This window comes from Narcine bancroftii, chromosome 10 (assembly GCF_036971445.1).
Source record: "Narcine bancroftii isolate sNarBan1 chromosome 10, sNarBan1.hap1, whole genome shotgun sequence".
Taxonomy (NCBI): Eukaryota; Metazoa; Chordata; class Chondrichthyes; order Torpediniformes; family Narcinidae; genus Narcine; species Narcine bancroftii.
In genome coordinates, this window is record NC_091478.1 from 5,481,828 (window position 1) to 5,495,139 (window position 13,312).

General features: G+C 40.5%; 1 protein-coding gene across 10 annotated transcripts in view; it reads right to left on the reverse strand.

Annotated features, from left to right (window-relative positions):
- mgmt (O-6-methylguanine-DNA methyltransferase) overlaps window positions 1–13,312 on the reverse strand; it is a 538,867-nt gene that overhangs the window by 326,269 nt on the left and 199,286 nt on the right. For all 10 annotated transcript variants that reach the window (XR_011345278.1, XR_011345279.1, XR_011345277.1 and 7 more), the window contains one exon: window positions 7,097–7,257. Coding sequence is in view for 5 of the 10 variants with exons in the window: in XM_069899651.1 (XP_069755752.1) it covers window positions 7,097–7,257 (161 nt within the window). In the remaining 5 variants the exon portion in view is untranslated. The remainder of the gene's footprint in view (window positions 1–7,096; window positions 7,258–13,312) is intronic.

Here is a 13,312-nt window from a genome sequence, read left to right on the forward strand (position 1 = left end):
GACTGACTGATTCAGCCAAGTTGCTCCACAGTTTGACTCCATTTGCTGATGCCCAGTCTCGTTGAAATTCCCCGCAGTACAAATTGTCGCGCGGATACTGGTGCAGAATCCAACTCCCCATCAATTACAACAGAGGATGTAGGACAAATTTTGGAGGTAAAAAGGGAAACTACATTCTTTTAAAAAAAATATTTGCTTTAGTTTGTAATCACTGATGAGCTTTAGGTGATATTAACCATTGCAACTTACAAAATGAGAAACAGAAGTTGATCATTTCGCTCCTCAATTTCCTTCCTCATTCAAGATTATGGATGATAACAGTTTAAACTCCAGTTTCCCATAACTCTCATTTTTCTTCTAGACCAACCAATCCATGTAGGCCATTAAAATATTCAATGACCCAGCTTTCAGAGATTCATGCTACTCAGAGGACAACTCTGAAACATTACCCTCTCATTCTAGGTTCCTCCACAAGTAGAAACATCCCTCTGGGTCTGAATGTACTGGAGCATGTGTGCAGTTGCAGCCAGACTCGCTTACATCCATACTCCAATCCCCCCCATTAACAAAGACCTCCGTCCCATCTGTGTTCGTAATTACTTGCAGCACCTTCACATTAACCTCCTGTGCTTTGTGTAGAGAGCAGCCAGGATTCTCCAGAGCAGTGCCAGAGATATAGAAGAATTGTTGAAAGCCAAATTCAGGTTTTGCAGCCAGCAGAACTCCAAATTCAGAAGTATGGACTGTTCAGACATTTAGGGGAAGAGGTCTTCTTCATTGTACCTCCCAAGGCCCATTTTCCACTGAAACCATTCTAGCGAGTTATCTACCCCATCCAGACTAGGGATGTGCAGACAGAATGGTGAATCCCCTGGGTGGGATTGAAGAAGGGGTGCTGGGGGAAGGGGGACACACAGAGGGGTTAGCACGATCAGATCCAATAGAGCACGTTAATGAGCAAACGGAATGAAGCCCCAACACTTTTACTGTGGCATGTCCCTTTCTTTGCTCTTTAGGGGACACTGACCTGCTGAGTTTCTCCAGCATTGTGCTTTTTTACTCCTTCTGTGGCACATGGCCACCTGAGAAACCCAAGACTCAATCTCATTACTGTCAACTCAAGAGACTGATTAGGGGAGTAGCCTTCAGCTCTTAACATTCACCTGCATCTGCAACATTGAGTAACTTCTGACTGACACTAAAGCTGACGAGGACTGGCTGTTTCCAACTCATTTTCCCTTCCTGTACTTCTCTGTGTGGGTAGATAATCACTGCATAATAACAGCCATAATTAGAACCAGTTAAGATAATTTGAGTGTACAAGTTCATAGAAATCTCAAAAAAAACCAAGGCAAAAGCTTGAACTTTTCAACTTTCTGTGTGACAACTTTGAAAGTAAGATTGGCGTGACTTTTCTTGCTGATCTCTTGCACTGACAATTGATTGGTTTATTAGGACAGGCAGCCCATGAAGAAATGAAGAGTAGTCTTTATATATTTAAACAGATTTTAATTGGACACAGCAGTCCCACTGATTTCATTCATTTATACGAAGAATCAGAAACAATCATTATTCATATAAACAGCTAACAAATTCTCAAAATGACTGCCTCATTATTCACATTTGTAATGTGGTTTTGAATAATGCTGTTGACTTAATCAGTATATTTGAGCAGAACATTTTGACAATACTAATTGTTGTTGCATGTTATTTGTCAAAGAACGGTTATTATAAATTGGGATAATCTTTTTGTGATGTAGAAAGAATTTGCATTTGTTTGGTTCCTTTTGTAAGCTCGGTCGGTCCAAAGTGGGCTATGGCAAATGTAGTTGTGGGCAACTCGAGGAGCAAATGAGCAGGTAGAGAAAGGTTCCAAAGCAATGAAATAAATGATTCAATAAAGGCCACTTTTGTGATGTTTGTTGAGCAATTGAAGTTTGTCAGAGTACAAAGAGGAATCTCGTACTTCAGAGCACCATTTTAAGAGGGCAGAAAGGGCTTCAGCTTAACATTTGAGATAAGATCAACTTTGTCGAGCGTACTCTCTTTTCTTCTGTTGGTCGTTGAAACTTATCGCCTGAGTAAATGGACAGGTAGTAAAACCAGATGAGCAGGATGGTAAAATGTCCATTCACTGTCCATTTAAGGCGTAACAATGTGTTTATATACTTGCAATGATTTGGAAGCTTATTCATATATGGCACACAATGTTGCTGCAGTTAGGGTAATTATAAACTTTATCTAACCTTCTAATAATGGAAACAGTTATACTTCCTCCATTTTCATATTCCACAAATATCTTGCAAAAATGTACACCTCCCTTGCGAAGAACAATATTACTGTAAATTCCAAGTATATCAAGTGAGGAAAATAAACATCATTTTGTAACAAAACCCCCTGCTGAAATGACAAATATTCTTTTGTTTTGTATTGGTGAAGGGTTGATCTATCTAATACCAGGAAGTCTAATTACTATTAAGCAAAATAGATGGAAAATGCTGGAAATGTTCAGCATGTCAGACAGAATCTGTTAATATTTCACCAGAAATATAACAGAAATCAGAGAGGACTGCGTTTTGAGGTGCAAAGAAAGACGGGTGCACGGAACGGGCAAAAGAATAGGTCCGGTTACAAGGTCCCTTTCCTGAAGTTGGAGAAAGGAGGGAATTGGCAGCGATGAACGGGTGAATCTTGGTTAGGGTAGGAGCAACCTCCTGGAAGGGTGGGAGAGATGGTAAATACTTCACTTTGAGTTCTGAAAAAGTTGATCAATAACTTTAATGAAAGAGGAACTTGGTGAGCTGGAGACAAAAGATGAGAGAAACTCCCTTCTGGAGGAGCTGGAAGAGGGCTAAAAACCATGAGAAGTTAAATGCACTTGGTTGAGGGCCTGTCAACTGCAGGGAAGTCTTTTATTGAGGAAAAAGGGCTGCCAGAATCATCGATAATGAAGTAATAAGAGTTACTTGCCATAAACCCAAGTACAATGTACTAATTGCCCAATATTCTAATTGTTGCAGTCAAACAGGTGCACAAGATACACCAACTATCTATAATAGTATACACTACATTATAGTATATCAAGACAGAAAAAGAGATAATAAGTATAAAAATGAACATTCACTGCTGCAGTTAGAGTAGGGAAAAAAGAAAGATGTCAATAGTGCAAACATGGTGGTGGTCTTGAACAAGTTTATGGTCACATGGGGACGTTTGTGGAGGATGACATGATCACTCAAGAAATGGAGACAGAGAAGCAGAGACAATGAAACCGAAACCTTCCAATGGCTGGCACGGTAGCAACGGAAGGTGATGGCCCCAGTGGCTCGTGGATGATACCTTGAAATGAAGATAAAGGAGCAGAGGAGGATCGTGAAAAGTCGAGGGAAAGGTAGAAATTGGCAGTATCACTGATTAAATCTCCCGAATTTGGGTGAGAGCAGAAGGCAGGGCCCAATGTAGGACTGGAGAAGGAAATGAGGGTGATGGCAGAAAAGAACTTTCCACATTTCCCAAGGAGTGGAAAGGGGATTTGTACGGTTATCATAGAAACATAATTTAAATAGGAGACATCGAATGCAGAGAGTAGGTACAATCAGATGTTGAGGCGTGATATAATTTGTATTGAGCTTAGCGTTTAGTTTCTGATCACCTTAAAGTCACACTTCTAGCGATTCCCCATTAAGCTTTAATGAATTTCTAAGTGGGTGCAATATTTTACTCCTGAATTTAAAGAGTTTCAACGTCCTCTTCTCGGAAGTTTTGTTTGAGTCATCAGGCTCTGAGTTGTTCGAGACATGAGAAGCAGAGGTGCTGTGCAGAAGTCTAAAACCACAGTTTTAATTTATTGTTTGGGCCTTGGATGCCTGTGAGATCTAGCTGAAGGAAGGTGAGAAGTACTGTCATTCGCATGGGCAGAAGGTGGGTAAGGAATGTGAGGAGAATTGGACCATCTTCCATATATCGGCACCTGGCCGTTATTAAGGTGTGAGCAAAAGCTGCCCACGTGGCCGCAGGAGGTGCTACACTTGCACCCACACCTCCTCCCTCACCATCATTCGCTGCCCCAAAGAGTCCTCCCAAGTGAAGCAACACTTCACATGTGCATCCACAGGAATCATAAGCTCCATCCGCTGCTCCCATTGTGGCCTTCTCTACATCAGAGAGACTGGATGCAGACGAGGAGATTGCTTCATTGATCACCTTCTCTCTGTAAGCATCAGTGACAGGGACCTCCCAGAGGTCAACCATTTCAATTCTGTGCCCCACTCCTGTGCTGACATGTCTGTCCATGATCTTGCACTGTCAAACCAAGACCACCTGTAAATTGGAGGAGCAACCCCTTATTTTCCATTCCAACCATATGGCAAATGACTTCTCTAGGTTTTGCTAGCCTACTCCCTCTTCTCTCTCTCTTCCCTATCCCTCTGTCTTCTTTCCACCAGCTTTCTACCCCTACCTTATCCATTCACAGAGCCTTCCCTGCTTCCCCCTGTTTGCTGATGTGCCCTCCCTCCCTTATCCACCTCTTGCCTTTGGAACTGTGCTCCTCCCCCTGCCCCTCCTCTCCTATCATTTTGTTCGGGCACCTACCTACATTTTGCTCATACCTTGATGAAGGGCTCAAGCCAAAAATATACTGGTATCTTTGCTACATAAAGAGCACTGTTTGACCTGCTGACTTTCCCCAGCATTGTATTTTTACTGTTATTTTGGCATGGAAAGTGATTTAAGCAACAGATGGCCAAAGGTGAACAATTGTGCGGTAGTGGAAATAGCTAAGCCTTGGAATAGAAGAGATATGGTGTTTAAATCTCAGCTCATTTCACTGAAAACGTCAAAATGGTTGAAGACAGCTGAGTAGAGCCCAGGAGGAAACAAAGTGGGTAATGGATCAAGAAAAGAGATAGTAAAGGCATTTAAATAGGGGCTTTCTTGGACAGTGATGGGATGAGGGATGATTCATCAGGTAGACAGTGAGAGAGTGGAGAGAGGCGAAGTCTGATATCAACAGTACATTGTGATGTGGATTGTGCAAGGTCATGTGACCACTCCATCTGGAATCTCCATTGTGGAGAGTCAAGTGACCTCTCCAGCTGAAGCCTTGTCGGAAGTCACCTCACCTTCCAATCCAAAGGTTAGATCTGCCCACCTTTGAGGCTGATGCATGTCTGGCTTTGGCAGCTGAAGTGATTGGTCTTCCAGGTGCCAATCAATGGCTAAATCTGCCGACAGGTGAGACTGATGCACAATTTGTCCTCACAGGTAACATGGACAGATCCTGCATTGAAAAAGCAGCACGTGCTGTCACTGTCTCTCTCTCTCTCTCCCTTTGTGTGCTGCTTTGAACCATATCTGAAGCCCAAGGTGCAGGCAGCTCCAGAGAGCTGACTGCAATGAGCCAGTCTGCATCCTGAGCCATGGTTGACACTGGAAACCAGGTTTTCCCTGGATGTTCTTGTTAGTTGTGACATTTCTGAGCTCCTGGCTACAGACAGTTCCTGACGGTCAACTGCAATGGGTTCATCCCGGACCCCAAGCACTGGAGACAAGGTTTATGTGTATGTATTCATTTGTTTGTTATGTGGCATACTGTGCCTGTGGGTGGTGGGTACCGAACAAGTTAAACCCTCGTTTCTTGGTGTACTGTGCCTGTGGTTGGTGGGTGCTGAACGAGTTAAATCCTCATTTCTCCTAATACCACGCCTGTGGCTGTGTATGTAAAGTCTGTCAGTGTGTGCCCTTTTTGTGAATTCCTATGTGTAAAAAAGACCACTGTTTATTCATAGCACATGACCAGCCTTGATCCTCTCTGAACTTGTCAAACCTATTCTGAACACAACACACACGTGTGCATTGGTACACACACCCAATAACTCAAGTTGAAAATATCAAACAAAGAGAGCCAAAGACTGCTCCTTGGCCTGCTCCACAGATAATGGTATTGGTGGGATGGAGTTGGAGAGATAAACCATTGCCAATGCAGAAGCGTGAAATTAAGTAAGGATCCACTGAGCAGGGTAGTCAACAAGAGGTTTTGCAAGAAGATGGTGTGATTAACCACATTCAAAGCTGAAGAGAAGCCATAAAGTACTTGGAAAGACACTGCAGCCTCGGAATCCCCCTTCAAAGTTCAGATTTATTGTCAGAGTACATACATCACTTACCTTTTCCTGCTGGCAAGGTAGAAATTCCACTTATTGGTCATGCAAAAAAGAACTGTATGCAAGAAAATATGTATACATGTAAACAAATAACAAAATGTAAACAAACTGACTGTAAGACAGAGAGAAAAAGAAATCAATAAAATGCAAAAGCAAGAGTCCTTAAAAAAATCTCTAATTGAATTTGTCATTGAGGTGGAGGGGTAGCAGCTGTTCCTGATCCTGGTGGTGGGAGTTTTGCAGGACCTAGACCTCTTTCCTGATGGCAGCAGTGAGAAGAGAACGTGTGCTGGGTGGCGTCTTAACCTCACAGACACAAAGTCGTTCACATTCCAGTGACATGAGCAATGCAATTAGGTGGTTGTGAACAGCATTACGTATGGATGAAGTCACTAGAGCACAGCAATGCCTTTCCATATTAACAAAGAACCCTGATTAAAACGACTTGCCATTGGGCTGTCTGTGATGAGCAGTTGTAAAATAAGACCGAGCAATAAAGAGTGATTAAGAAAGTCTCACTAAAGTGTTTCTTTTACCACATTATTATTGCATGGCTAGTTTGCAAAATATATTTCCCCTTTAAGAAACTTTTGGAAATTGGCAAAAGGACAATACAGGTCAACAATAAGCTCATTGAAAGCTTTACAGTTATTCAGATGTGCTTACATTAAGACCTTTCATTCAGCATATGTCATGAGTGGAACTGCATCATTTTCAGCTCTCATGCCAAAATACATGCGAAAGCAAGCCAAAACTAACAGAACCATTTGGAACAGTTAAAGACCTTAGCGTTCCTAAATAGCTGATGTTATGTGCCGTGTCTCAAATTCACACAGGATAAAATGCTTCATTATACTGCTGACAATAAAGCAAAAAGGCAATGCAAGTCAAAAATCATACAAAAGCCAAAATATTGTGACACAAAACTAGACCTTGCTGAAAAATGCGATGATGAAAGGGAGGGAGAGGAAGTTTTCCCGTTGTCCAAGGTTCGCAGAAATAGGCCTCGAGCCAGGTCATACAGTGTTTCACTGGTGCTGTCATTTCCTCTTGGCTCTCACTGAGATTGCAATGAAATGAGGCCACTCTTGTCCTGCAGAATTAAGTGATAACATTTGTTCAGCAAGTTTGGCATTTGTGAACTTCAAAATGGTTTTATCTGCATGGAAACAATTTTTCACAACCTTTCAATTTAGCAACCAAATCTGAAGAGTCGCCTTCAAGATTGCAGATGAATAACACAGCTCCCTGAAGATTAAAATAACAATTACAGCATACCGGGCATTCCAATGAAAATGTATTCAAATACTTGCCGTCTTCTATTTTTTCTTAATTTTTTTCTATCAATGGACCCTGAGAGATTTGCACACAATTCCTAATTTATGAAGACCAAGTTACAATACTTGCCCTCCTGATTAATATGAAAGTTTATTTTTAATACTATGACAATGTTGGATGTATTCAACACGTCAAATTCCTTGACCAGTAAAAGAAAATTGCCCCTTAAAATCATATAATAAACTATCCACATGTATCTACTTCTAGGCATGGCTTCAGAAGGTTTGGGATGAACAATATTAACATGTCGCCCGAAATATCGAAGATCAACTTATTGTTTTGTAACAAATTCCTAATCCCAATGAAAAACTGCAATGAAGGAAGAAACAACTTTAATAAACACAAGAACTTGAATTTTCTGTAGCTGACAACACTCACAATAAAACATTTTCTTCCACAAAAATTTACAATATATTGACAACAAATGTAATTTAAAAATAAAAAAACAGAAAATCTGTTTCCTGCAATTAAAAAAGTCCGTACCTGTTTTGGAACTTAAAGGGCAGTGCAACTTCTCATTGACGGCTTTATATAATGGAAGAAAGGTCTTGCAGTGCAACTCATCCATGACAACTACATTGCTGACCTGAGCTTGTCCTATTTGCCTGTGTCTGGCTTACATCCTGCTGAACGATTCCTGTCCATGTACCTCTCCAAATGTCAATTAAATGTTGTAACTGTACCTGCCTTTTCCCACATCCTCTGGCTGCTTGTTCCATATACCCACCGCTCTGTTTCTGAAAAACTTGTCTCCATCTCACCTTAACCTACACCTTCTGGTACCTCCAGCCTTCATGATTTTTCATAGCACTAAGGGTTAGCCCTCGCTAGCTGCAAAGCATCAGACTGGAAGCCAATACAGAAGATCATTAAGACATCCAAGAGGATCACAGGGGTCTCCCTTTCCTCGACTGACATCATTTACTGGGAGCCATGCCAAAATAGGGCTCAAAGAATTATAGAATTCAGATTTCAGATTTAGATTTATTGTCAGAGTACATATATGAGATCACATACAACCCAGAGATTCTTTTACCTGCAGGCACCAGCGCACACGACATATTTAACCCACTACCATCAAGAAGTGGTACAGGAGCATTACTATCAGGTAGGCCAGGTTAAATTTAGGCATACAGCACGGTAACAGGCCCTTTCAGCCAACGAGTCTGTGCCACCCAATGACACCTAATTCATCTACATCGCCAGGTATGGTTTTGAACAGTGGGAGGAAACTGGAGCACTTGGGGAAAAGCAATGCAGACACGGGATAATGTACAAACTCCTTACAGACAATGCAGGACTCAAACTCTGGTCCCAATCGCTGGTGCAGTAACAACATGGTGTTAACTGCTACGCTAACTGAGCCACCCAATGTGTAATAGCTTCTTCCAAAAGGCTGTGAGATTGATGACCATGTAAATCATCCCAAATATTTATAGGCATTTATTTTGATTACTTATGTGATCATTCTGTACTGTTTATTGCATGTTGCATTTGTACCATCAGACGATAATAAACTTGAATTTTTCTGCATCATTTCCAACTCCACTACACCTTTCCTTTACATCACTACGTGGTGATAAAATATCGATAGAAACATCAACAATTATTGAATAAGATCATAGCTGTAGAATGTTGAAATTGATGTTGTCTTCCATGTATTTATGACGAGTCCCCTTTAAAGGCAGAGGTAAAGTTAATTTGTATCTGTGCATTTGGAATGAATATGAACCACTTTTACTAATTGTTCCGTTTATATGGCAGCCTAACTATCATGAACACAAAGAAGTTTTCAATTTGTACTAAAGGGACACATTGCACAATTCAGTGCTCAGTCTTTTTGTCACATCACAAGACACCATGGGACACCATGCAGATTTTGAGTTCACTTCACTTACACCCATCTGCATGGGTGAACAACAAAATGAATTGAGATAGAATTACATTCAACCCACCTCAGGAAATAGTATGTTTTTAACTGGGATTTAATCAGAATTAAGCACCATTTACATAATACATTTAAATTGGAATTAAGGGCTGATTTAGATCAAATTAGAATTAAAAAGCTTCACGTAAACAGGGCTTTGTATCAAGCTGCGTCATGTCATTGATTAACTTAATAAATCTCAGGCAGCACAAGACAACAAAATAGCCTATTGTTGAGATGTTACCTGCTTCTCACAAATCAGAGTCCCTGAAGTTAGCAAATAAAAAATCCACAGTGACATTTTGGTGCATCAGATCATAAATCAACAAGAGTTTATTCCAATTCTTAATTCCAGCTGGCACATCACAAACATAGAACAGTTTCATCCTGCAAGTTGCTTCACAGTGTTTGAACTGCATTCACAAAGCTGATCTGCTCAATATTTCCAGTTCTGAATTATGCCAAGACTGGACTCATGTAAACAGTACAACAAAGTAGTTGACTAGAATTTTTTTTCTGTTTCTATTATCTACTACTATAACAAAATGTTTACTTCGATGTGCAAATATATTAACACAGACTGGAGGCCTGTAAATAGTGGTGGGCCTCAGGGATCAGTGCTAGGACCATTGTGGTTTGTTGACTATATCAATTATCTGGATGATAATGTTGAAAATTGGATCAGTAAGTTTTCTGATGACACTAAGATTGGAGGCATTGTGGACAGAGAGGAAGGCTTTCAAAGCTTGCAGAGGGATCTGGACCAAATGGAAAAATGGGCCAGAAAATGGCAGATGGAATTTAATGCAGACAAGTGTGAGATGTTGCAGTTTGGAAGGATAAACCAAGGTAGGACATCCAGAGTAACTGGTAGGGCACTGAGGAGTGCGGGGGAACAAAGGGATCTGGGAATAATTCCCTGAAGGTGATGACACAGGTAGACAGGGTTGTGAAGAAAGCTTTTTGGCACCTTGGCCTTCATTAATCAAAGTATTGAGTACAGGAGTTGGGATGCTATGGTGAGGTTGTATAAGACATTAGTGAGACCAAATTTGGAGAATTGTGTGCAGTTCTGGTGGCCAAACTACAGGAAGGATATCAGTAAGATTGAATGAGTGCAGAGAAGATTTACAAGGATGTTGCTGGGTCTTCAGGAGTTGAGTTACAGGCAAAGGCTAAACAGGTTCGGACTTTATTCCCTGGAGCGAGAAGAATGAGGGGAGATTTGATAGAGGTTTACAAAATTATGAGAGAAATAGACTGGGTAAATGCGAGAAGGCTCTTTCCACTTAGACTGGGAGAGATAAATTCAAGAGGACATGGCTTTAGGGTGAAAGGGAAAAGGGGGGGGGGGGAACATCAGGGGAACTTCGGAGAGTGTGGAACGAGCTGCCTTCTGACAAGGTAAATGCAGGCTCACTCTCGAGTTTTAAGAATAAATTGGATAGATTCATGGATGGGAGAGATCTGGAGGGTTATGGACTAGCAGAATGATGTTTGGCACACACTAGAAGGGCTGAATGGCCTGCTTTCTGTGCTGTAGTGTTCTATAGTTCTACATTTTCAATTAGGTATGCAGGCAGTCAATTATTTGACTGCTCAATGTTCCATTAGCAGCACAGGGAATAGCTCCACAAACTTTAGTCTTTGCTTTGATCCAGAGTTCAACTTATCTTATCAATTACAGCAAGCCCACAGTCATAGGATTTACTTCTATTAAATACATCGATTATTAGTATATCGACTACACACTAAGCATAGGTGAATTGTGTTGAAAATCCATTAACTTGGTACTTCACCTCATTAATAAATAATCTCAACCCCTTAAGTGCTCCTTCTTTTATATAAAATGGTTTATACTGTTTTATAAATAATACATATTTATCTGTTACCATCTGTGACTGATATTCTATGTTATCTGCATATAACACTAATAGTCACCAACATTTTGAATTTTTGAACCATTCTGTTTGTCACAGTTAAAATCATATTTAATTTCCTTGCGGTACCTTGTCACAGCCGTTTTTGGTATCACAGCTGCAGGATGTTAAAAGGTTCATTTAACAACAAAAAGTCATTTTGGAACGCTAAATATATATTGACATAAGCATGCTGACCAGATGCCAATGTACAATACTTAAAGAACAGCGAATATAATTGTGAAATAGGAGTTCAACTGTGCTTTCATTTTGAAGTAGAGCATAGAAGGGTATTCTCCGTATAGACTCACCCACATTCTGTACATCCTCAAAGATAACCACTTCCTCCAGTTATGATCACTAACATCTGTGTGTGTGTTTGTAAAATAAATGATTTAAACCACTAACTTCTCATTTTTCAGCCACAGCTAAATATCCAGCTGTTGTCCTTTTAATTTGAATATCAGAAAGTTCCTGAAAAAAAATCTTTGAGCACAGTTTTGTATTCAACACCTATATGAAACTTGAAATTCAACCAAATGTAACTGAGGCCTCACTTGGTATGGTCAGGTTGGATCGCTGTCACTAGCACCTAGGGGTTTATTAATAGGCAGAAATTAATTGTATGTAGACTGAATTAATGAGATGGAAAAACATGCATATTTCAGCTAATGCTGAGGGGAATGGCCTCTTGAAGCATCCTTAATGAAGTAGGTCTGTCCAAAGCAATGATGTGCAGAACAGAACCCAGCGAATTAAAGTACCCAGCTGATCATGTAGGTTGCAACTACTGTAAAAACTGCTGTGAAATGTAAACAGCAGACAATGGTTTTGAGCACAAAGTTGACCCCTGTTGCGCATTCTGCAGCCTGCTATCTACAGATTTATAAATAAATGATTAGATGTAAAATCTCTGGAGGATTTTCCTTTTCCACAGCAATTACAAGAGCAGATTATTGCCATTCAAGTGTAGTTCCAGTTAAAGTTCATTGACTAGCAGGAATCATTCATTTCTGTCCTTATATCTGAAGTCACTGTGATAGAAAAACTTACTGCCAAGCATGTAGTAAACAAATTGCAACAAGACGACATAATAAAAATATTATGTGCATTGTTTAGTTCTCCAATGATCATAGAAGAAACAGACAGTAGTAGCAAAATCAAATTACTTTTAACATGTTCAGCCAACCAGGATATTCATTGTTACGTCAACATTGTGATGTCATCTGGGCGGCATGGTTCCCGCAACGCTGTTACAGCACCAGCGACCCGAGTTCAAATCCTGCACTGTCTGCAAGGAGTTTATACGCTCTCCCCATGTCTGCGAGGGCTTTCCCCATGGGCTCTGGTTTTCTCCCACCCTTCAAAAACGTATAGGGTTGAGGGCAAATTGGGTGTAATTGGGCGGAATGAGCTTGTGGGGCGGAAGGGCCTGCCACCATGTTGTACGTCTAAATTTTGTATTGTGACTGAAATATGGCCTTACATTTTGGACAATTCCTGATAAATCCATGTGCTGGATTTACAACAGTCAATGAGATAACAAATGTTAGTTGGCCCCAACAATTTATTTTTAAATTTTAAGCACAGAATGTGTATTTCACCCGATGATCATAGAGTGACTCCTATAACACCAGGAATGTACCTACCATTGTGATCAGGTTGAATGCTGCTTGTCTGCTGTGGTTAGAAATGACACATTCTCAAAAGAGCCCTATGCGTGTGTATGAAGTCGAATTCTCCTCCTTGCCATGACACTTCCTTTGGGAACTCTACAAAAAGCTTGTATAAACAGAGAGGGGGAAGGTGCTTTTCAAGAAGGCATGTTGTAATGAAACAATATTTGTCAGGAAACCATTATTAGAAAGCCTTTTAAAAAGGGAACACTCAAAAATACATGCATACATCTGCACATAAGAATGTAAAGGAGGTGCATTCTAATTATATTAAAATGGACCCAAATT